General features: G+C 41.3%; 3 protein-coding genes across 6 annotated transcripts; 2 read left to right on the top strand and 1 right to left on the bottom strand.

The window, feature by feature from the left end:
* Positions 1-980: 980 nt before the first annotated feature.
* impdh1a (IMP (inosine 5'-monophosphate) dehydrogenase 1a) lies at positions 981-6,791 on the top strand (the record flags this gene model as incomplete). Of its 4 annotated transcripts, XM_084555756.1 has the most annotated exons (15): positions 981-1,079; positions 1,685-1,733; positions 2,407-2,508; positions 2,679-2,753; positions 2,877-3,083; positions 3,187-3,274; positions 3,354-3,553; positions 3,699-3,789; positions 3,896-3,991; positions 4,143-4,286; positions 4,445-4,586; positions 4,674-4,817; positions 4,902-4,985; positions 5,273-5,289; positions 5,421-6,791. In XM_084555756.1, exons 1-15 carry the CDS (start codon positions 982-984, stop codon positions 5,522-5,524), a joined length of 1,641 nt encoding a protein of 546 aa, XP_084411882.1. In that variant the 5' UTR covers position 981. The 4 variants fall into 4 exon arrangements, with proteins under 4 accessions (XP_084411882.1, XP_084411884.1, XP_084411883.1 ...); XM_084555758.1 differs by lacking the exon at positions 5,273-5,289 and having other exon boundaries at positions 2,679-2,738; positions 5,421-5,442; XM_084555757.1 differs by lacking the exon at positions 5,273-5,289 and having other exon boundaries at positions 5,421-5,442.
* Positions 6,792-7,448: 657 nt separating this feature from the next.
* On the bottom strand, positions 7,449-9,211 carry prrt4a (proline rich transmembrane protein 4a; the record flags this gene model as incomplete). Its single annotated transcript, XM_084554747.1, has 1 exon — positions 7,449-9,211. The coding sequence occupies exon 1, from the start codon at positions 9,204-9,206 to the stop codon at positions 7,449-7,451; it is 1,758 nt and encodes a 585-aa protein (XP_084410873.1). The 5' UTR covers positions 9,207-9,211.
* Positions 9,212-14,794: 5,583 nt separating this feature from the next.
* LOC311495662 (transmembrane protein 53-A) lies at positions 14,795-22,368 on the top strand. Its single transcript, XM_084555191.1, has 4 exons — positions 14,795-14,952; positions 15,262-15,546; positions 18,209-18,455; positions 18,608-22,368. The coding sequence occupies exons 2-4, from the start codon at positions 15,310-15,312 to the stop codon at positions 18,967-18,969; spliced, it is 846 nt and encodes a 281-aa protein (XP_084411317.1). The 5' UTR covers positions 14,795-14,952; positions 15,262-15,309; the 3' UTR covers positions 18,970-22,368.
* The last annotated feature ends 1,509 nt before the right edge of the window (positions 22,369-23,877 follow it).

The raw sequence follows: 23,877 nt of genomic DNA, 5'->3' as shown, positions 1-23,877 counted from the left end.
CTGCAAAGTGGTGGGGCCTTGTGGAGGTGGAAGCCCTGGATTTCCTAGAAATGGAGGGTCATGGTTATGACCGGTTTGGAGATGGAGAGAGGGACACTTACCAGATCGACTACCGAAGGATTGTAGGTGACATGGAACCAGCACGGCCGCGCATCTCAAACAGAGATGGAGAACAACCTCATCCCTACGGGGCCTTTGCCCTCCCGCCGCCGCATGGGCATGGACATGAGACTGCAGCCCAGCGATACAGCGCCACACGCATCCAAGCTGGATATGAACCAGAGAGGTCAGTCTTACTCTCGACACTGATCCGTCAATGTTCTGCACATGCTGTGCAATCACCTCTGGTCTGCAGGGGTGATTGTGTGAAGCCTTATAACTTGTGAACGGTGTAGCTCCACATGCAGCCGAGTTGTTTTCACTTTCTAGTAGCGCTGGCGGAGTGCTTTCACGAGCCCATTTACTGGCTACCTGGGCAGCCGACCAAATCCTCTTACCTCCTGTATTGCCGTCACAGGAGTATAGAAGGAGTTTCCATTGACAAGGACGGATTCCTTTTGTTATTTCCTGTCTTCTCTCCAACATTTATAATTGGAGCAGTCAGGAGCATGTGCGTAAGAAACATAGGTCCAGAGAGAGATGAGCAACATCAATGTTTTACACAGGGAATAAAGTGATATGAATGGGTAATGAATGGATGGCTAAACAAGCAACATTTTTTTTTAGTGGTGATTAGTGCCTACTGTGACATTGCGTTAAAACAGTCAATGAACTGTTCAGTAGAATATTTTTAAATTAGCAACAAGAGCAATAACTGCCAATTTAAATCTCACACAAGAAACAAAAAGGAACAGAAGTGTCGTCTTTCCTTTGTCATAATTTATGCACTTACTAAATATTCAGAAGTGGCACTGACTTATTCCGTCATGTTGTCAATAGCATTATATGGCCATGTGTGTTTGTGTGTGTTTATATTCCAGCATGGCTGACTACTTGATCAGTGGAGGCACAGGTTATGTTCCTGAGGATGGACTCACGGCACAACAGCTTTTTTCTATCGGGGATGGACTTACGTACAAGTGAGCAAACCTATTAGAAAAACAATCACAAACCTTTTACTGATTCATTAAAGGATTCCTAACATACTGACGTGAGCACAAATGGTAACGATTGCACAATCACATATGGAGACGCACATGTACAGAGTTATGCAATGTCTCTCCATTAGATGTTTATTAATATCAGCGATGACACATCTGCTCAGGTTTTATGTGGAGGATTATTATGTGTAATACTACTTTCAAGGATGACTCTGAGTGGTGTCACAGACATTAAAAGCATCGCGTGTGTTCATATCAGTGTGTTAATGGGTGTCGGTGATGTTTTCTTAATGGAGGCTTTCTGTAGGGTTTATCAGTGTGCGGAGGATAAATGCAGAACATTTAAGTGGGTTGAAATTCTGACAGATTATTTCTGCTCTCTGTCAGCTAACTTTAGAAACTGCTTGGGACACAGGAATGAATACACGCTGTACAGTTCACAAACACAGCTGCTAATGGCTGCATGTGTTCATGATGGTCATTGTCACCACTAATATGGTTAAATGATTGAACTTATGTTAGGGTTTCAAACGTAAAACACTGCCATTAACTACTGTTCATACGTGTTTTCTCTTTTCTTCTAGTGACTTCTTGATCCTACCTGGTTTCATAGATTTCACTTCTGATGAGGTGGTGAGTGTCATCACACTGTCTGACCATTACTCCTCTATAGTGCACAGAATATATTTGTGGTCTGGACATTTTGAACAAGGCAATTATGCTTGGAGTGTAGACTCTATTGATTTGATTTATTCCTGCCCATTCTAATGTGTCATGTTCTTATCCTTGGCCCCAATCAAAATTCACAACCAATGCAATCCAATCCAACTTAATTTATTTATTAAAGCACTTTTAAAACCACCAAAGTGCTGTAAAGAAGATGGTAGAAGGCATTAAAACTTCTCTTTTTTTATATTGCTCACATTAGGATTTTGCTGAAGCCTTGCCATTGATCCATAAGTCTTTGCAATATTCTTTAGCTAAGTGTGCAAGATCACAGGGTTGTTTACTTCCCTTGCTTTGTTTTCATCTTTGCAAGCTCTGCTGGGACATTAAATTAATTTCACACCCATGTCACATGGGTCATTGCTGGATAGCAGGTGTTCAAAACACACACACAAACCTGCGTCACTTAACACAGAGCAGGTGAATTCAGTAAGTCAGTCTGCAGTGGTTTCAAGAAAGCTTTCAAGATCACTGTAGTTAGGGAGGAAGTTAAACTTGCCTCTGGCTGCTACACTGTAGGGATGTTGAACGTGTAACCCTGAAGTAATTTTTCTGTTTCCAAATGCATTCTGCTTTTAAGGATCTAACCTCTGCACTGACAAGAAAGATTACCCTGAAGACACCTCTTATTTCATCTCCTATGGATACAGTCACAGAGTCATCCATGGCCATTGCCATGGCAGTAAGTACAAACACTGCATGGTGTTACATACACCTTTCCTAATTGTCCACTCAGTGCAGCATTATCCTCTTCCACTGACTCAGAAACAAGCACCTTGTAACTTAATGTTACCGTATTTAATATGTGCTTGTTTTTTTTTATATTTTCCTGTCTTTGATGGCTGTTTTCAGTTGATGGGTGGGATTGGAATAATTCACCATAACTGCACCGCTGAGTTCCAGGCAAATGAAGTGCGCAAAGTCAAGGTAAAATGAAAAGGTCAATAGAGATGTGAGCTTCTAATAGACTGACAAAATCATCTGTGACAAAAACTAATGCAGGACTTACATTTCCTAATCAATCAACACTTGTGTTTTTATTTTTGCCAGAAATTTGAGCAGGGCTTTATCACAGATCCTGTGGTGATGAGTCCCCGTCACACAGTAGGGGATGTGTTTGAGGCCAAGATACGACACGGCTTTTCTGGGATCCCAGTTACAGAGACTGGCAAGATGGGCAGCAAGCTGGTCGGCATAGTCACCTCCAGAGATATAGACTTTCTGTCTGAGAAGGACCATGACAGACCCCTGGAAGAGGTAATGTTTGTCATTTGTGTGCATGCTTTAATAAAAATTTGTATATTTTTGAAAATGTCCAAGCATTGATCAATTAAGTGGTTGCAACTACTTTCTGATCCAGGCAATGACAAAAAGGGAAGATCTAGTTGTTGCACCAGCAGGAGTTACACTAAAAGAGGCTAACGACATTCTGCAACGCAGCAAAAAAGGTAAATCTTTAAGGAAGTTATCAGCACTTGCATGTCCTTTCTTTCTGCCTTCACTCATTTTACCGTCTGACTCTCCTAGGTAAGCTCCCTATAGTAAATGACAGCGATGAGCTGGTTGCTATTATTGCTAGGACTGACTTGAAGAAGAACAGAGATTATCCTCTGGCTTCCAAGGACTCCCGCAAACAGCTGCTGTGCGGAGCTGCCATTGGTACCAGAGAGGATGACAAGTACAGACTGGACCTCCTCATGCAGGCAGGGGTGGATGTGGTAGTTCTGGTAAGCTCTGCTTGTGGTGTAATTATGACTTCAATGAGTTAGTGACATGATCCTTACATTATAGTATATAGGGTAATAAGACCCATCATCATCATTCTTGAAAATGAGGATGAATGTAGTTTCTTTGGGCTTTCTGTAATTACAGGACTCTTCTCAAGGAAACTCGGTGTATCAGATCAACATGATAAACTACATTAAGCAGAAATATCCTGAACTCCAGGTGGTTGGAGGAAATGGTGAGCTCACCTTTTCTTCACAAACCTTTCTACTGCATTTGTCGTCTAGACAAAGTCTCTCTCAATCAGTCATTTTTTTTGCATTTATGTGTCTCTCTCTCTCTAGTGGTGACTGCTGCTCAGGCTAAAAACCTCATAGATGCTGGGGCCGATGCCCTGAGGGTCGGCATGGGCTGTGGCTCTATCTGTATCACACAAGAAGGTACAAAGAAAGAGTTCAGCGCTATGTATAAACTTCCTCTATTCAAAGGTGTATAGGAGCAAGCAAGTCAGTTAAAACTGAATCAGGGGACATGACAATGTATCACTCAAAGACGCCAGCTACAGTATCACATTATGTTTTCGTTCCTCAGTGATGGCGTGCGGACGGCCTCAAGGTACGTCGGTTTACAAGGTTGCAGAGTACGCCAGGCGTTTTGGAGTGCCAGTAATCGCAGATGGAGGCATTCAAACTGTTGGACATGTGGTAAAGGCTCTCGCCCTGGGGGCATCGACAGGTAGAGGATTACAATAATCTCTTATCTCTTGAAGTCTGAGAGTTTTGTGATTTACATACAAGCTTTGTGTTCATTTCATACCGTTAGTAATGCCTGCAGTCATCTGAAATCATCCCTACTTTATCCACGTCCATGTTCAATCATATTTTCGTCCTTAGTGATGATGGGCTCATTGCTTGCGGCGACCACTGAAGCTCCAGGAGAATATTTCTTTTCGGACGGGGTGCGTCTGAAAAAGTACAGAGGAATGGGCTCCTTGGATGCCATGGAAAAAAATAATAGTCAGAAACGCTACTTTAGGTAGGGGAATGGAGTAACAGAGGTCCTTTGATTATTACTGTGACACATTTACGTCTTACTCTGTATGAATTGGATGTGTTTGTCCAGCGAGGGAGATAAAGTGAAGGTGGCTCAAGGTGTCTCAGGATCAGTCCAAGATAAAGGTTCCATCCATAAATTCGCTCCTTACCTCATCGCTGGTATCCAACACGGCTGTCAGGACATTGGAGCCAAGAGTTTGTCTATTTTACGGTATGTGTGAAACTGTGCGTGTTTGCCGTTTTCTGTTGCTTGAGGCTCTTAAGCTCTAAGGGTGAACTGTCATGTTGGTCGCAGGTCAATGATGTACTCTGGAGAGTTGAAGTTTGAGAAGAGAACGATGTCTGCTCAGATGGAGGGGGGAGTCCATGGCCTCCACTCGTAAGTTTGACCTCTGACTTTTGGCTGCATTTACTCCTCCACTGCACCGCTGTCTTGTTCTGTGCACTAGTATTTTTTTGACAGTGGCGGTTTGCTAAAGGCTGTCATGACCTGTTTCCTATGTTTTCTTTGTAAATGTGTGACATTTACAGCAGCAAAGACACAGACAACGTGTGTTGACGTTTCTCTTGCATTTGCTAACTTTGTACTGTCAAATTAAATTGGTGGTTAGTGGCATCAAATTTGTCTTCTCTCTTCCTCTTTTCTTACCCATGCTATCATACTAGATATTCTTTTGTGCCATGTAAGTACATCCATGCAGTTATCACACCTCCATCTCCACCTTTCTTTCATTCATCTCCATTCAAGCCTTTTATCTTTAAATAGCAAAAACACTTGCTTATCACACTCTTCTTCTTTCTTCTCCAATTGTAGTTACGAGAAGCGGCTTTACTGAGGCAGGAGGAAGAGGAAATAGCCGATCAGGGCCAAATGTCCCGACCCCGGCGGCTCTGAGCAGATGCACCGGGCGCATGTGATCAAACTACACAACGCACAAAGATGTCACTGCATCTACTCATCCATCTACAATCCTCGTTACGTCTTGTGTGTCTCCTCCCTGATCCTCCAGAGGAAGACAAAACAACCCTCTTTAAGTTTAGAGACTTAAAGAGGACAGGGTCAGAGAGCAAGGTCATAGACGCTGGACACATTAAGGGATGTGTTGCCACATTAACTCTTGATCTGTTTCCTTGCGCTCCAGCCAAGGTGTCAAGGGTTGTAATGTAATTAGCTACTCTGCTGATCCCTTTCAAGAAGCAAACACATGCCATTACTAACGCCTGGTCAAGGTTATCAGCGCTGATTTAATTAAAGCCCTGTCTGAACTGGGCTCTGATAGATACAATTATATAACAAATCCTTTCGTCATGTTTTTCAAAGAAAGTCAAGCAGTCACAAACTTTTTTTTTATTTGCAGAAGATTTAAAAGCACACAGTACAATTGTTTTTAACACTGGCTCTTGTGTCTACAGCTGAACCAGGAGTAAACATACAGTGCTTTCTCATTAACCTGCTCATTGTTGAGAAAAGTCATTTTTGTGGTTGAAAAATTTGGATTTCTGATCACCCTGCATGTAATTTAACTCCTGTGAGTTTTGTGCTGCACTTTTGTAGAAGGGACGAAAGCTTAGCATCAGCCTATACTCTCATTGGCAGTACACACTCCAAGTGAGGAGTGTCTTAAAGGAGTCATAATGCAGTGCAGTCTCAACTTTGGAGTAGGGAATAACAGATAAAAAAAATTGACTGAAAACAGTGAGACTCCCCTCAATTTTCATACATCATGGCACATTTTTATTTGTTGGTGGGATACATGTTGGATTCATCCATGACGCCACTTTGCAAAAACACATCACTAATAGCTAAACTGTACATAATAATGGCCATTATTTGTCTTCATTATTTGTTTTCAGGCTCAGCATTTAAAAATGTAAACAGTGAGTGAATTCAAAGTGATTATGGAGTCTTTAGAGAAGGGTAGCAACAAACCAGTTTATTTTATTATAGCATTGACGACAAAAAGCTTTTTTCAAGTTTACGTATTAGTTCGAAATCTTGGTTCCTTTTTTGGTGAGTTGCTCAACGTTTTTGGTATTACATGCATCGCCCAGTGTTTAACACTGGATGTTGTTATCAATAACTCGTCACCAGTTACGTGAGCCTTTGAACGAGTTGACAAATTTAACGGTTTCTTTCCACCTGCACAAAAATTGTAATTGTCTTCTTCTATTGTCTGCCGAAGGATTATAAATTATATTTACTGTAAATAGTGTTGCGTGAATAAAGGTAATTTTGACACAGTTTTATCTCATTGAGCTCAGTTTGACATGTTAGATTCAAATTATTTCCTATATACAGTATATTATTAACGAATGAAAATGAGTCTGTATGTGGGGCCACCAGAAATTGTAAGAAGTAAAATATATTAAGCAGATCTCACTTTTACCACAATTAAAAGCATATAGCGTACAGTACATCAGCAGTGCAAAATGAAACTTGTCTGAGGCCACACTATGTCATCGGGCTGTCCTTTATATAAATTCCATACTCTTGGATTTCATTGTATCAGTTATAAAAATAGAAAAAAACACCTTCCTGCTTTATTCAACATGTGCAGTCTGCACATGGTTAGCATTGTAGATTCCTGACATTTATGAATGAAATTAGAATGCTGTCATGATGTTGAAAACATACTGCAAAAGTAAGAGCAACTGTGAAATAGATGAAAACCTTGCAACAAAGCCAGTCTCCAAAACCAAATTTAGATTATATACATTATCAGCTGTACAGAATTTACAGGAAATGGTTTGGCCTACATATTGTAATGCAATTATTATAATAATACAATTAAAATATACAGTTAAAAATCAGATATAATTTAGCTAAACTTTTCATAGCTTCCTACAATTCAATGGTGTCACTGCAAACACTCAGGGCATCAATTTGTTTGCACACATTCACAAACTCTGCTTGCACAGCCAGATCCCATTCCAGCTGTTTGCTTTCACTCATGTGCTTAGTCCCAGCCAGTCGCCCAGGCCCCTGACTGTCCTGGGAGGCTAAGCTCAGGGTTCTGTAACGCCTGTGGTAAGACAGGTGGGGGATTGCTCGTGGAAGGTTGCTCTGGGCAAAGTTTTGGCCTCTGTTGGCCCAGGAATTTGAGCGTAACTTCCCAGTTTCTTTGGGATGGCTGCACAGACCCTGGGTTGAGCCGGTAACGCTTTCTTTCCAATCCCATTGCTCTGGTGATATTGGTGGATTGCTGTGAGGTGTGAAACAGCCACGTGGTTGGGAAGGTTTGGAACTGGACAGGACATTCTCTTGATCCACGTCTCCACAAGAAGAGGTCCGGTAAAAGGTATTTCCCACAGAGCTTGGTCCTTGCTTTGATGTATTTTGGCTTGGAGAGTTCAAGGAAAGGCTTGAAGAAGCGGGAAACAGCCTTGGCATGCCAAAAATACTATGAGAGAATAAGGATTCACTGAACAGCGCTTGGTCAATACTGCGGGACAGGTCTATGGGAGATGGGGGCCGCAGGTCCACAGTAGAGTCAGTCCCTAGACCTAAACTATCTGATGATGATAACTGAGACTCAACTATATTGTCAAGGTTGTGCGGTGGATTTGAGGGAGTAGGTAGAGGTAGTATAGTATGGGTTTGGCAGGGCATGTGGTGACAGTCTAGTCCATTTCCAGGAGGATCTGCCATTGAGCAAAGAGGAAGGGCCTCTGACTGCCCCTTTGTGACATCACAGACCACCAGCTTTTCCTGCTTGTGCTTGGACCAGGATTCATGAGAGGAGAGTATGGGAGAATCTGCACCACCCTGAGAGGGCAAGGTAAGTCCTCGTGAAGGGGAGCTGCAGGACAGGCGGGACCAGGATCCTGGTCGTGGATGAGTTAGGGTCTTGATAGATGAGCTGTTGTGGCAGAACAGAGGGTGCGTGCCAATGAGAGACAAACCTAGACACACCCCAATCTCGCAGAGTCTGCAGCCTACTTGGAAGCCCCACCAGGGCCAAGGCTGAAACCCATAGCTATCAATCCCACTCAAACCAAGGGCATGCAGGATCCCATAAAGCTGAAGCCCTCCACACCCTAACAAGCACAATGAAGTTCCTACTCCAGCTCCTGCTGCCCTATCCCAGTCCTCCTCTTTGGCAAAGGGACAAATCGTTGGCCGTACCACTTCAGGAGATCCTCCACCCTCTCCATTGTCATTAAGCCTGTAAATATGTTTAGTGTTGACATGCGATAAGCAGTAGAAGATGAGGTAGGAGCATGACAAAAACAGAGAGAGACATACAAACACACCCTGCGGGAAGAGCAGGATTACAGTAGGGAGACTGTGGAAAAGTTCGAGAATGCCAACACATCCTAGAGAGATTGCAAAATGTGACAGAGACATACATAGTAACAGGCAAGGTTTGGGCAATGCCGAGAATGAGGTAATTGCAAGTGGGAGCGAGAGATTCATGCGTGAGCGCAGGGAAAGAAGAAGAAAGGCAAGGGAGAAGGCTGAGATCAAAAAGGGGAGTGTCAGTTCAGAAAGAAGCAGAGAAACTAGAGGGGGAAGACGATCTTGGTAACTATAAGGATCGTAGAGCAAACTGAAAGCCTGAATCCCTGCAAACGCTAGCACGAACAAGTGCAACATCATGAAGTAGGGACTTCCTGGTGGACACCGTAGGGGCAACCCTAACAGGCAGACCACGGAGATCAGGCCAAATGCTGTAAAGACTGACCCAAGACCATATATGTGCGCTTCCCACGCAAATCCCCACGTAGCAAGGGCCGAGTTCCAGTCTGAATACAGGGGGACTAAAAGGGCAGGGCTGAGAGGCAGAGAGGGGCGTAGAGACTCAGTGGGGTTAAAGTCTTCTGGGTAAGGAGGAGTCCAGGACTGATTTGATGCTTTGGTAGATGTGTCCAAGTTACGGTCAACCAAGACTGTGCCATTGGCCCTTGAGACATGCAGGTCCTCATTCTTGGAGACATCTGTAAAGCAAGTTCAGTATAACACGGTGAGACAACTTATAAGTTTGAGCAAAAAGGTGCAAATTTTAAATACAGACATTAGGTGAGTATAGTGTTTTACCTGGCAAAAACACAATATGATAGTGAATATCACATACTAGCATAACATCAGCATTTGACCCCGGTCATCACGAACGTGGTGGTAATGATGTTAGCTCATTAGCTCATTTTGGATTGCTGTGCCAAAAATACACCCTCACTTCGCTGGTAGCGTGGCTGGTGTACGCTAGGTAATTTCTCATCCGCAGCTGTCTTTATTTTCTCTAAAAGAGAGCAGTGTGGAATCTGCTGTGTGTGAAGTTAATCCATAATAAAACAGAGCAGGCTTGTAACTGGGAATCTCTAAGTGGGTCACAGAGAGAGTGGGAGCATGAGCAAGTTGTGTGCCCATGTGAAAGCGAGAGAGAGAGAGAGAGAAATGTGTGTTGATTAGCCAGTATTGACCTCATTGCTGCTCTCATTGTGCGAGGCTATTATTATAAGCGTGGTCAAGAGTTTTATGTTATGTAAAATAATCTATAAAGGCGTTTAACTACGCATCCGCGACCGAGTGTTATAGCGTGATTGAACCAATAAATAATGTAAGCGTCTAATTCTCTTGATGAATAAATGTTAAGAGGGAACTGCATGGTGCCATCTGAATCAGGGAATGTTCTAGTTATAAATGGAATGTGTCCTATTTCTGGTCCATTAGTAGTGAAGTAATTATGTCAATACATGCGGCTAACAAGCAGTGAGGGAGCTTTTAAACAAGGGATTTTAACCATTCTCTACAAAATCTGCATGTTACCCAACAACCTGCCTGTCAGCTGTGAAAATTGTGTGCGGTATTTAATGGACAGGCAGCGGGACAGCTTGTTTTTTGACTCAGTCCTGTCAAAGTCCTCCTCTCCCCATGCTTGTTGACACAACACATCGTTTACTTTGACAAGCGAGCGCCGGTGTGAGTGTGTGTACAGTAAATACTCTATTTGCAGGCGAACCACTCAACCCCATTAAGTGTAATGGAGGACTGAATGGGAGAGTCTGTGCTGCAAGAACAAGACAGGGAAAAAGGACAATTTTGGGAAAGGATTTCTGAGAAGCGAAAGCTTACATTGTGTGAATGTCAAACAGCTGTGTATGCCAACAGAATACACATCACCAACTGCAGTATCAGACTTCACAATGAAGAAAAAAAAATGTGAATGGTGCAATCGAAACAAAGCATGCTCTGAATCCATTAAATGTTATTCTCTCACCTTTTTCTGCCTCGCCGCCGACACTTCCTCCGTGCAAAATACGATCAGCCTTATCAGTCCTTCCATCTCCAGTCTCTTTCACTGAGATAATCTCGTCCTGTGTTTTTCCTTTTCCCTGTGTGGTAACAGAAATGGCAGTGGTCCACAACCAGATGTCAGTGGCTGCTGATGGAGTGGGGCTCTCAGGGCCAGGCCCTGGTCCAGCAGACAGCGGTGAAGTTGTATTTTGTTCTGGTGTGTCTGATGGCAGTGAACCAGACAGAGGAGAGGGTAACTGGTTATCAGTCATCTCATTCTTCAAGGTTGGGAATGTGGGCTGATTCTCTTCAGTCTGTGTTGGTTGCAATACGGATGCAGTGTTGGTCTCGGCTGACGGATACTTTAATGTTTGTTCCTGGGTTGGCTCAGGTGGTAAACTTCCTGTTGACCGTGCTGTTTGTACTCTGTCCTTGGAGGTAGTATCTTGTGTAGCACTACCTGTCGGTCTAGATATGATGAGTCCCTTCTCATTAGAATGTAAAAGAGACACCTCAGTGCTCTCCTGTACATCACTGTATTCACCAATCACACCTTGTCTATCTGTGTCCTCAGATGACGATAAGGGCCAACTCAAAGGGGAGTCCAGGAAGTCAACATTCTCAGATCCAAACACAGGATTACCTGCAGATAAACCAGATACGTGAGGTCTACGCAAGGGCTGTGTGAGAAACTGCACTCCTGTGTTGGTGTTTGTTTCTTTGACATCTTCTCCAGTTAACGTTGTGGCATGAAGTGAGAGAAGCAAGGAAAGGGGGAGGAGAAGATAAATATTCCACAGAGACACCATGGTGGGGGTCTGTAAACTCGACCTCAAAGTCACTTGGGCTGGTTGTCCGGTCACATGTTTGACAGGTCCCTAATCTCAGGTATTCAAGGCTCTCATTCTTAACGCACCTGGTGAAGATCGAGAAATAAATCATTCACAAGACAGAGTCAGAGCAAACACTGTTTGAATGCTGAGTATTGGGACATCTGCAGTAAACAGGTTTATTAGCAGCATGCAGAGTGAGTACAAAAATATATAGAAAATTATTGTAAATGAAAGCCAATGAGGCACATGGAAACAGTTCATTCAAAACATCTATACCTTTAAAAGTCTTGTGCCATACACACATCACAAACACTGCAATGCAAAGATCTGACAATAACGACATATAAAGAAACACTTAGACACAGCTGCTCCGCTTGCTGCAGCCGCTCAGTTTCGGCTTTCTTACCTCGTCAATAGCCCGCTCTGCTGCAGCCTCTTTAAACATATATGCCGCTCCGTGTTGCTGCATGTCTGCGGTCTCTGTCTGCATCGCGCTCTGTGTCCTTTCATACTCAGTGTGCTGTGCCCCTCTTCTCTCCATCAGGCAGTCGACACATGGGACAGACCCCACCTCCTCTATCCTGCATGCTGTCGTTGCACCGATCTGACGTGCTGCCTCTCATTCTCAAGAGAAGAGAAGAGAAGAGAAGAGAAGAGAAGAGAAGAGAAGAAACATAAATATGCCATAGGGGCCAGCAGCTCTAATCAGCCAACCAGTACTCTGTTCTGAACTAACCTGTCCTACAGATCAATACATGTCACTGAGTGTAATTTACAACTCATGATTAAAGTAACCGCTGCACAAACAGTTTCAAGCATGGTAGGCAAAAGCACAATATTTCCTTTTCAACAACACACATGCATAATGCATGTCGGTGGGTTATTTGTGTGCATATGTACATACAATCTTTATGAACGGCACGTGCAGGCTTTAACAGGGAATGCGTGCACCCGTGACCTTGCTGCCGTACTGGTTATTGTGGTGTGCTGCCACGGTGTCGTGTAAGTCACTTTCTTTATTTCCCTCACTTTTAATGTTATCAGACATGTTCACGTGTGCTGTTTTTACCCAATGGGGGAAATCCAGCAACCTCGTGGCCTAATTCAATTCCCATGGACGGGTCTAAAATAGACACTGATCCACATACCTTTTAGGTGCATTTGGAGACAGTGAGTTTAAAGCACAGACAGACGTTGTAAACTTTCTGTGTCTGATTAATGCAGGGATCTCTGAAGTTCTGTTTTATAAACTCTTCTCTGTTGACCACTATTGCTGCATGGGCTTTCTGCCAAACCCATATTGATCCAGCGTCTGTCAAAACAGTAACATATATACAGTTAAAGTGGCTTCACAAAAGCATGTTTTCAGTAAAACTGGTTCTGCCTCTGCATGGCAAGACTGAAGCCGACTGTGGCTGAAAATAACAGACAACAGTCTCCATAGACTTGCAAAACCACCTTTGCTTGTAACCGTTTGATTTACATTCACATAAGTAAAACCATAAACACAGTGATGGCTTTTTCAGATCATTTTCGGAGATAGGATCTTGCCCCGGGGTATGATTAACCCAGTGTCTGATGAGGACACAGGAAAGTATCAACCCAGCCGTGACTAAAGGGACTGGGGAGGAACAATGACAGGCCAAACACATGAGCTCAGTGAGGGACATGGCCAAATTATTGCCGCCTCACACTGGCCGTCTGAATTCACTGAGCAACTGGTTTTCTGTTTGGACAAATCATCCTCCGGCAAGACAAAGTCAGCAGGGCCCGGGGTCCAGCTGGGAATGAGGACAGTCAGGACAAGACAGAGAAACAAAGCTGCACAAGCAAAGAGGAGGATAAAGGCACGTAACAACCCTGATTAGGATAAAGGGGGGTGCAGACAAGGAAACATGACCTTTCTGCTTCTTTGCATATATCTTATTATTGGATCAACAAATGTGGTCACAGTGACTGGGTTTCATTAATTGGATGTTGATGATGGGTAACACTTTATTGTTCCATAGTTTTGTCCTAAAATGTGAACATAACTACAATTAGGAGGTTACCAAACATTCGCACACAGTCACAATATCATGGATCTTTTTAGATATAATGTTGAAGAAAAGTGAATTTTGCGTAAATAAAGTTTATGTGGCACACACAGAGCATCAAATGTGTCTTTTGTGCTTTTGCAGTTCCTATAATACAACTTTTCAAGTTCACTCTCCTGCACTATTAAATTATTGTAATTATTGCACCATATCATTATTTTATTTTAAAATTAGTATTTATTTATTTTAACTGTTTTTCTTTTTTACTAGTGTTTTTCCAGAGAGCTACTGTGTCCAAACAATTTCCCATGTGGATCAATAATGTCTTTCAAAGTCTAAGTCTAAAGAAAAAAAAAATGCTAACAGATACTGTATGTCAACAAACAACTCACTTGCCAGTCCATTAGGTGAACTAGTGAAAACAAATGCATTCCAAATAAAAATCCTGCACTAAATCCAACATACCGGCTCCTGTAAGGTTCAGTTTTTGTTAAAAACGTGTAAGAAAAGTTGTCATTCAAGTCTTTGATCATTTTTGAGGACGTGAGCTTATGGTGATTTTATGCTTTGCGCAGTTAAACACAAAAGTGTTTCTGTTATTTCGACTAAAATGGGGTTGTCATGTATAACAGAAACATGTGTCGGTACCGCAACACAAAAATATTCAGTAGTACTACAAACCACAGCCTCCAAAATTAATGTTATTTTAAACAAATGCTGAATACCATAACCTTCATGAATGAAGCTAAGATTTAGCGCAGGACTTTTATATTACAATGCATTTGTTTTCATTGGTGTGCTTAATGATGAGTGAGTGCATGTGGACTACATAATAAAAGCTATGAACAGAAAATGGAGTCAGCAGGTTAATAAAGTTATTAAAAGCATGCAAATGTTTAAATGCTTTTTTTCTGTTTGGGAAGAAAGAAATCTGAGTTATTGTGGTCACACGGGGGTTTGTTTTAGTGACCTGCTGTTGGTCGAGTTGTCCACAGGGGGGCAGCACTTCGCCTGAGATGCGGCTGAGCAGACACGGAGATCACACAGCCATAAGATGAAGAAGGCGAAAGAGGGGAGGCGGGGGGTAGCGGTCAAGTTGGACTGACATCGGTTGAGCAGCAGCAAACACAACAGCTTTATTTTTAGGTGGGGTCTGCTGTTAGCTATTAACTCTCAGTGCTGATAAAGATGTGTTTTGGAAGAGCCCTCCTCATGTATTAGAGCATTTCTCCCACAAAGCAGGTTAGTAACTCAGCCAACAGATGGAGGAGAAAATAGCTGAGAGCTATATGTTTAAACTGTTGCTAACTCAAAGTTTTAGTTTTTTCATTATTAGCGTTTGCGTTAGCCCAACTGAAAAACATGCTAACGCAACACGGTAACCATAACGTGTGCCACTTAGCCGTAATGCTAACGTAAGTTTTGACTCACAGTAGGCTACCCGACAGTGACTGTTACAGCTGAACTTGTAGCTTGGCTGTGTTTGCTCTGAAAAAGACTAGCCGCGAGGGGTTGTTATGCTAATAGACTGTGTGTCTTTCATTTGTTCAGACTCCCTGTTCGTGTTTCTGATCCACCTGGAGCCTGGCAGCGGCTGCAATGTTGGCCAGGTCTGCCCTGAGCAGAGGCATTACTGTCCACCGGCTCTGCAAGAATGTCACTTTGTACATGAATGAAGTGACACCTCCAGCCGCAGGATGCCCGGACCAGGCCACTGAGGAGCACAAACCCCTCATGCTGATGTTGCCGTGGCTGGGCTCTCGTCCTCAGTCTGTGGCCCAGTATTGTGAAATCTACTTTCGCACCGGCTTTGACGTGCTAGTAGTGGAGAGTGAGGTAAGGAGCTGACTGCAATGTTTGGCTTGGATATAAGTTTGTGTATAATGAAAAAGTCACCTAATAATAATTTTAGGATCATATAGATCTGTTACATCATACAAATACAAAGGACTTTACATAAATTACCCAGAAAAAGTTACTTACTGCTTTAACCTGTTCTAACATATAGAGATGTGCTGTTTGAAAATATTGTATACAGTAGAAAAGAGCTGTGTATTATTGACATGTATTTGTATTTTGCCTTTACCGAGCTAAAACATTCCACGTCAGGTGTGTGCATTTACTTTGGTCCTTTAAAGAGTAAACAAGATAAGAAGTTGGTTGTAAACTCGGACGTGCATGAGTTAAATAAGGGCATGGTGCTTGGGACCTCTGCTGTCACGTTACTGGATACGCTCGCGTAACACAAGCCGATCTGAAACAACCCACATCCATACGACAATAAAAGCACCGTGCATCGTGTATGGCACAATCAGTGGTGCAAAGGTTGCTGTGAGATTGTTTGCTCTAGACGTTATATGTAATTTGAATACAAGCGTGGGGACATGAGAATGGCAACAGCACCTGTTCCTAGCAGGTTAAAGAAGAGGGGGACACAAGGTTGTCAACACGGCTGCAGTTGAGTTTTTCAGGTGGCCTTATTAAAAAAAATTGCAATAACTAAACGGCAATTAATCCCTCTTCAGTGGTTGCGGGGGTTGCAGGGGTTGAGGGACAGGGGACATTGTGAGTCATTCGTACACACACACACACACCCACAGGGTACTGAGCACACTCAGGATGGTGGAAAGCCACATACAGGGCCCAGTAAGTTCAGAAGGTTTGTTGCCTTCCACACACACACTTCATCCATGAATGGACTTCATCAGTGGATGCCAAGGGGAAAGCGCTGCTCATTTGCTCCACCATCACTAATAGAGTTAGGCCCAGAAATATTTGGACAGTGACCCAATCTTCATGATTTGGACTCCGCACGTTACCACATTGGATTTGAACTGAAACAAATGAGATGCAATGGGAGTGCAGACTTTCAGGTTTAATTCGATGGGTTGAACAAAAATATCCTATGAAACATTTAGGAATTGCAACCATTTTTATACAAAGTCTCCTCATTTCAGGGGCTCAAAAGTAATTGGAGAAATTAACGCCGTATATAAAATATGAATTTTTAATACTCGAGAATCCTTTGCAGGCGATGGCTGCCTGAGTACTGAAACCCATGATGCTTTGCTGTAACTGTCTTAAGTTGTTTCTTGTTTGTGGGTCTTTCGTCTCGATTAGGTTGAGATCTGGTGATTGACTCAGCTTTTGCAGTATGTTTTGGGTCATTGTACTGTGAAGCGCTGTCCAATAAACTTGGATGAATATGGCTGAGTGTGAGCGGAAATTATATCCCTATACACTTCAGAATTCATCTGGCCGCTTCTGTCTTCTGTCATGTCATCAAGAAACACTAGTGACCCAGTGCGATTGGAAGCCTTGCACGCCCATGCCATCATACGGCATCCACCATGTTTGCCAAAAGATGTGGCGTCCTGCATACTTTCCTCTTTCCATCATTCTGGGACTAGTTGATCTTAGTTTCATCTGTCCAAAGGATGCTGTTCCAAAACTGGGCTGGTTTCTTTTGATGTTTTTTTGGCAAAGTCTATTTTGAGGCTAATTAATGGTTTGCACCTTGTGGTGAGCCACCTCTATTTGCTCTCCTGAAATCATCTCTGGCAAAGTGAATGCGTGCTGTCATCAAAGCTCAAGGTGGTCCAACGAAATATCAGAGTGTGTGAACTTTTTTTGGTGGGGACTTTTTTTTTTTTTGGCCAGGCAGTGTATGTATGGACCTAAATGTATCTTCCAATCAGTCTTGGGGTTTGGACTGTAGATCTTCTAGTCTCCAGCCACTGGAGCTGTCTTTCTCAGGAAGAACTTACTCCACCTTAAAACTGTCTGACTAATACGACATTGACGCACACAAACTTCTGCAAATGTATCCGCAATCCACGACATTGACACACACAAACTTCTGCAAATGTATCCGCAATCCACAGTAGCCAAAAGTTCAGACTTCAAATGTTTTTAAGTGAACTGAGCTCGTCGCAAATTTGTTAATATGGTTATCCACCTATGAAGTCAAACTATCGTCTTCTGTAGTTAATAACTACCCCAGCATACAAATAACTTGTGTTACGCCACACGTAAGCAGATAATGAGCACAAGAAACATGAATTTACCAAACAGACATGCTGCTGTATTCTTTATTGCTGCAGATGTTCATGCAATCCACTCTCATACTCCAGATCAGATTCAGGCTTCAACATGTATTTGCATGCATTTCTAATCAACCCTGAGAAATGATGTACAGTTTGCTTTCTAGTTGTAAATGAGTAAGTGTGAAGTTAATATCACCTGTTTTCAGGCAGACACTGAACTGAAAGCCTTTTAACAGACAGTAGAAGACAAATATAGATTTTTTATTTATTTTTTTTTTACTTTGAATCAAGTAAATTGAACTCTAGAGTCCAAGAATGAAACATATACAGCTGGAAATGAAAATAAGCATTGAGAACTGAAGAAGAAGATATTATTATTAGGGGCACTCCATTTGGAATTTAGTGCAGAAATTAATACACAAACTATTGACTCTCTTCTTGTTTTTCATAAGGTGAAAGAGTTCTTGTGGCCTCGCTGGGGTCTCGATCGTGGAAAGACATTGGTTGAGCTGCTCCAGAGTGAACGCTTTATGTCTCGCCCGCTGGTTGTCCACGCCTTTTCAATCGGTGGCTACACGTTCACTCAGCTGCTGGTGCATATGTCCCAGGACACACAGAAATACCAGGCGCTCATAAATAGGATCAAAGGACAAGTGTATGATAGCTTGGTGGTGGGATCTGTGGAGAGGATGGCAGTAGGTCAGTTGGTATTAACATAATTTAGCACATTTATTCATTTCATTTTCATAATGACATCACACTGAAACATTTGTACATTTAGTGTACAAGCAAATGTTTTTTTTTTTCCCCCATTTCAAATTAATAATGTGTGTTTTTCCCTCTCTTTTCAGGTCTAGGTAAAACTGTATTTCCTCGTTGGGAGAGACTGGTAAAACAAGTAAGCTTGTTGTACTTTTGGATGTTTAAACGCCAAACAGTGGACTGCTTCAATGCAGGCATTGATGTGTTTTGGAACAATCCGCTCACTGCTCCCGCACTGTTCTTCTTTTGCGAGAACGATCTGTTGAGTGACGCACAAACTTTGGAGGAGTTGATTGATTACTGGCGCAACCGTGGGATGGACATCACAGCAAAGAAGTGGAAGGAGTCAATACATGCAGGTCACTTAAGGAAACACCCACAAGAGTATCTGGCCACGCTAGACATGTTTTTTCACTCACTTCACATAGCGCCACTGAAGGCCAAGATGTGACCTGATTCATTCCTGATGGGAAATTAACTAAACTTTGTTTGCTGTGCTACTGCAGCAGAAATGAACTCAGTTTATTTGTAAGCTGATTATAGTACTAGTACTAGACTAAAACATGAAGTACTTATGGGATACATTTAATATAGTTTGATAGGAATAAAATTCAGAAAAAAATGTGCAATCACAGTTGCACAAAAAGTGTCACTGTTGTCACTTTATTCCAGTGATGGTCAAATCAAGTTTTATGAAGATACAGCTCCTTTAATTCAAGCAGCAAGCGCAGTGACGTTTGGTGGTTTGGAGAATTTACAGCAGACCGCCAAAATGTGAAGCCTAAATGCTGCAACTCTAGTTTCATGTTAGTGAAATAAATGTCCAAGAATATGATTTTTATTATTAAATCATGTACTGTTTTGCAGCAAATACACAAAACTGCAAATGCATAACATTACTACCTAATTCTTGACGGAGTGCATATTTGTGAAATGAAGAAAGCATAAAATGCCCGGTTCCCTATTTCGTTCCCTACAATGAGGTCTTTCTTCTCCTTTTGTCAAGCAAACCGTACAGAATGCACAATATTCAATGTCCTAATACATATCACCAAAACCAAACCTAAAATCCTCACATTTGTGACACTGGAACCGTCATCATTTGCCTTGTTTCATTTAACTGGAACTAAATCTGTCAGCTCACTGATCACCCACTCATTTCAGCTCACGTCAGTGAAGCATGGCTCAGTCTGTGGTGAAGAAAAAAAAGTTGGATTCAATGATTTCACAGTCTCTGGCATCTTTGATGCCCCAGACAAAATAGAGGAATCACTGTTGGAGAGTAGTGGAGATGAAAATGCTACACTGTTAAGTTAAAGGAACAGTATGTAAGAAATGTATTTCAATTAATCATAAAATGGCCCTGATATGTCACTAGACATGAAGAAATCATGTTCATTTCAAATACTTATATCACTGACAACAGTGGTCCGGCCAGGATATTGTCATTTAAAAGTGAAAGTTGCAGCCCTCAACTGATGTTGATGTTGTCATGTTGTGTTTTGGCCTGAGGCGCCACCCTCAAGCTATCTACTAATCACGAAGTCAGTAGAGTTTCGTCTTCCGGGTTGCCAGCTCTGTTCTAGTTACCGCAGCTGCAGCTACGAACGTGTCGGATAAAACATGTATAACGTTACTAAACCTAAAAGACCTCGTTATGAATCCGAAATACGTCGTGACAAAGTCCGGAATGGCATGGAATTGACCCTCGACTTTTGGATGCTATATTCTACCATGTTTGTTGGTATAGGCTAAAAGCCCCGTGCTTCCGTACATATAGACAGTGGATTTTCCATGGTCGCCCGTGCTAAATGCGTTCATAAAAAGCGCTATCGCACCACTAGCAGGGTATGAAAACAATCTATGTTCCGACTGAAATGTGGTATTACAGTACATCTTTACGAAATATTTGGCTAATCGCCATTAGTAAATTTTTTGGCCACAATCCTACATACTGTTCCTTTAATATGGTTAACAAGATCCTTTTGTATTACTAATCCAGATGTATGTGATTGTTGTTGTATTACATTTTGAGTGAAATTTTATGTTTTTACTGACTACCTAGAAATATAAATACAGACTTGAAAGCTTAATTCTCCTGTTTAAGCTTCATAAATGTGATAGTCTGTTGCTTTTCTTTGTTTTATTAGACTGTAAATGTATATCTTTGGAGTTTGGATTGTCAGAGAAGGTTATATTGGGGTTTTTGGATGTGTTTTTTTATATATAAATGAAAGGTTGACTTATAAAATAGAACAGCAAATTCATCAGTAATGAACATGTTAGTTTCATCTTTAATCTGGCTGTCAGTTGAGAAGAAAAAGTAGCATTAATGCAGCCGATGACTAAAACACTCTTCAAAACTTGAAATATGCCTGCCTTTCAAAAACAAGACCACTGGCTTAATCTCCAACAAACATGCTAAAACAAAGGCGGCTGCTCTTGTTTTTTTTTTCTTTTGTTTTTTTCTTCCTGACGCTTCCCAGTTGCTTCTACAGTTCTAAACGACCTGTGGCGAGTCGAGGTATGAGCAGGAACTATTGGTGGTGCACTCTTGAAACACTTGAAACACTTTTTACTGTGAGTTAGCTGCACTTCAAAGCTGCACATTTACAGTTCTTACAACATCGGCGCTGTGGTGCTTTTTTTTCTTTTTCTTTTTTACATGATGCCTTTGACACTCTGAGCCTTGAGAAAGTTGGTCATTTACTGTTATTTTAAAGTTTTTGCTGATGGTGTTTTTGTTAACAGACACTTAACTTGTAGGATGTGTTTACCAAAGCATATTGTCACTAAGTGTTACTTTGAATTCTTCTATTGATAGTTGGCCTGTGTCTGCTGAGCTACACCAGCCATAACACTCAAGATATTTCTCTGTGGTAAATAAATATAAGTGAGCAGGGCTTTCACAGATTACCAAAGCAGAAGCTACTTGAAAACTGTTCATGTCTTCCAGTGTTTTTGCCTAGAGATTTCCATCGTTTTACAAACGAAACAAATGTCTGTTGAAAGTGGTTGTTAAATAAAACTGGTGACTCTGTTATTATATTATGTAATAAATTCTGACATGTATATGATTAATATTTAGTTTTCTTTTCTTGTGTGGATTTGGAAATAAGTATGAAGATGCATTGTTTGTAACTGGGTGTGATTGTTCAAACAAATTCATAGAAAGCTGAAATGCCTTTTAACTGATTTATATTATGTCTTTTGTCCAAAATTCCCTGGGAGAGCTTCACGGAAAGTTCGTTTGGCCAGGACAACAGTATTGTCTTGTTAAGATGAACATTTCTCTGGCTTTATGTACAATGACATGCATTTATTTTGGTTGCCAAGAGGCGCCACCAGACCAAGAGACAAGAAAGCTGAACCACTTCAAGATCCATTCCTCAGAGGAATTGTGTTGACAATTAACTCTTAGAGGATACCCCAGAGTTTCTTCATTCAGAGGGAAATAAGAGAAAATATAAATCGTATTTAAATTCTACATCACAATGGCTTGATATGCTTTGAATGCCTTGAAATTTTCAAGCTAAACTAGTTAGTGAGAAAAGGGAGTTTCCTTTTGATTCAGTCTGAAGTTAGAAGCCAAATATATAAGAAAAAAATAGACGTTGATGGTGCTTTTATTTTGAAAATCCTCATAAGACGTATTTTCTGGTTGACATCCCCAGGTAAGATTTATACTTAATAAGCAGTTGTGTACTGTGTTTGTGTATGTGTAACATTTACATTTTGGAGTTTTGGCATTGTCCTGAAACAAATATCAAGCGAATAAGACCAATGGATAGATAAGGAAATTGAAGGGGAAAAAGTGGGACATCTTATGATTGAACTTAAACATTATTTAAGAAGGACTGTGCAAATTGAGTTCTTTCTTTCTTTCTTTATTTACTTATTTATTCTATTTATTTATTTATTATGTTTTTCTTCACGGGTGGAAATAATGAATGTACATTAGAAAAAGAAAATGTGTTCCTCAGAAATGGAAATAACAAATTATGAATGTCATAATTTGAATTTTGAAAATTGAATGAATGAACACAATAAAGTATAAAAAAATAAAAAATAAAAATAAGCAGTTGTTGTAAATAATAGCTACTCAACATTTCTTTTATTATTTTTACCTGACTATTGTGAAATATTCTCACCGCTCCTTACCGTAATACTTAGAATATACACTCAGCTGGCTCATCGACTGTTTCTACTGCTTTCGATATCGGCGCTTGTAGTTTCCGGGTCTATTTTTATTTTATTTTTTTTCAAACCGGCGAATTAAGTTCCTCTGTAGTAAATCGTACTAAGCGATAACAGGATAAATCAGGAAAACTGGTGTCGTTTTGGGTACGTAATATTTTTCGTTTCTAAGAAAATCTGCAGTTTTACGTTGTTTCTGTATGTATGTTATACCATAGACAATAAACATTCTTCGCCGGTGATCGGTGGCTAGCAGATAATGGTTTTTGTTTTTATTTGGGAAATGGTACGGTATATAATAGTAATAATTATAATAATCATGAAATAAGTTTGTTTAATGAAAGAGCAGGATAGTAGCACTGACTGTTTTGCCGAAAAGACTGTACGATGCGAAATATTGAAACTTTTCATGAGAAACGGACAAAGAAATGTTTTACATCGCCCATCAGTAACATCAGTGTTTCTGTAATCTAACTCCTTATTGAACACCTGAAAGAAAGTAGTATAGCCTACAAGCTTTTGCACCCTTTAGAAGTTTCTACATTTTTGCATAAAAATGACTCAAAACATCAGCAGACTTTCACACAGGTCCTTAAAGTGGACAAAGAGAATCCAGTTAAACCAATGAAACTGAAATATATACTTGGCCATTTATTTATTCAAGAAAATTAATCATTTACATATTAGTACTAGATGAGTTGCAAAAGTGTGTGAACCCTTGCTTTCAGTATCTGGTGTGACCACCTATGCATCAGCGAAACGCGTCTGGTCACTGCGGATCAGTCTGGAGGAATTTTATCCAGTTCCTCTGTACAGTTCTTATTTCAGGTCCTTCCGCAACATTTCTATTTAATAACGGTCAAGACTTTGACATGAGCAAGAACAATTTTTTATTAGCTTTTCTGTGGACCACAGAAAAGCTATTTTGCTAATTTGTTATATATATGGGGAGAGGAATTGAGCTTCCTTACCTGCTTCCTGACAGCCTGGTGGATGAAGCTGTCCTTGAGTCTGCTGGTCCTGGCCTGAAGACTCCACAGTCTCTTTCCTGATGGCAGCAGACTGAGGGAGTTGTGTGACTGGTGGGTGGGATCACCTGCAATGCAGAGGGCTTTGCAGGTGAGACGGGTGTCATAAATGTCCTGGAGGGAAGGGAGAGAGA

The sequence above is a fragment of the Chelon labrosus genome, assembly GCF_963514085.1.
Source record: "Chelon labrosus genome assembly, chromosome: 11".
NCBI lineage: Eukaryota > Metazoa > Chordata > Actinopteri > Mugiliformes > Mugilidae > Chelon > Chelon labrosus.
The sequence above is the reverse complement of the archived record's forward strand: the minus strand, read 5'-3'. Positions and strand labels throughout refer to the sequence as shown.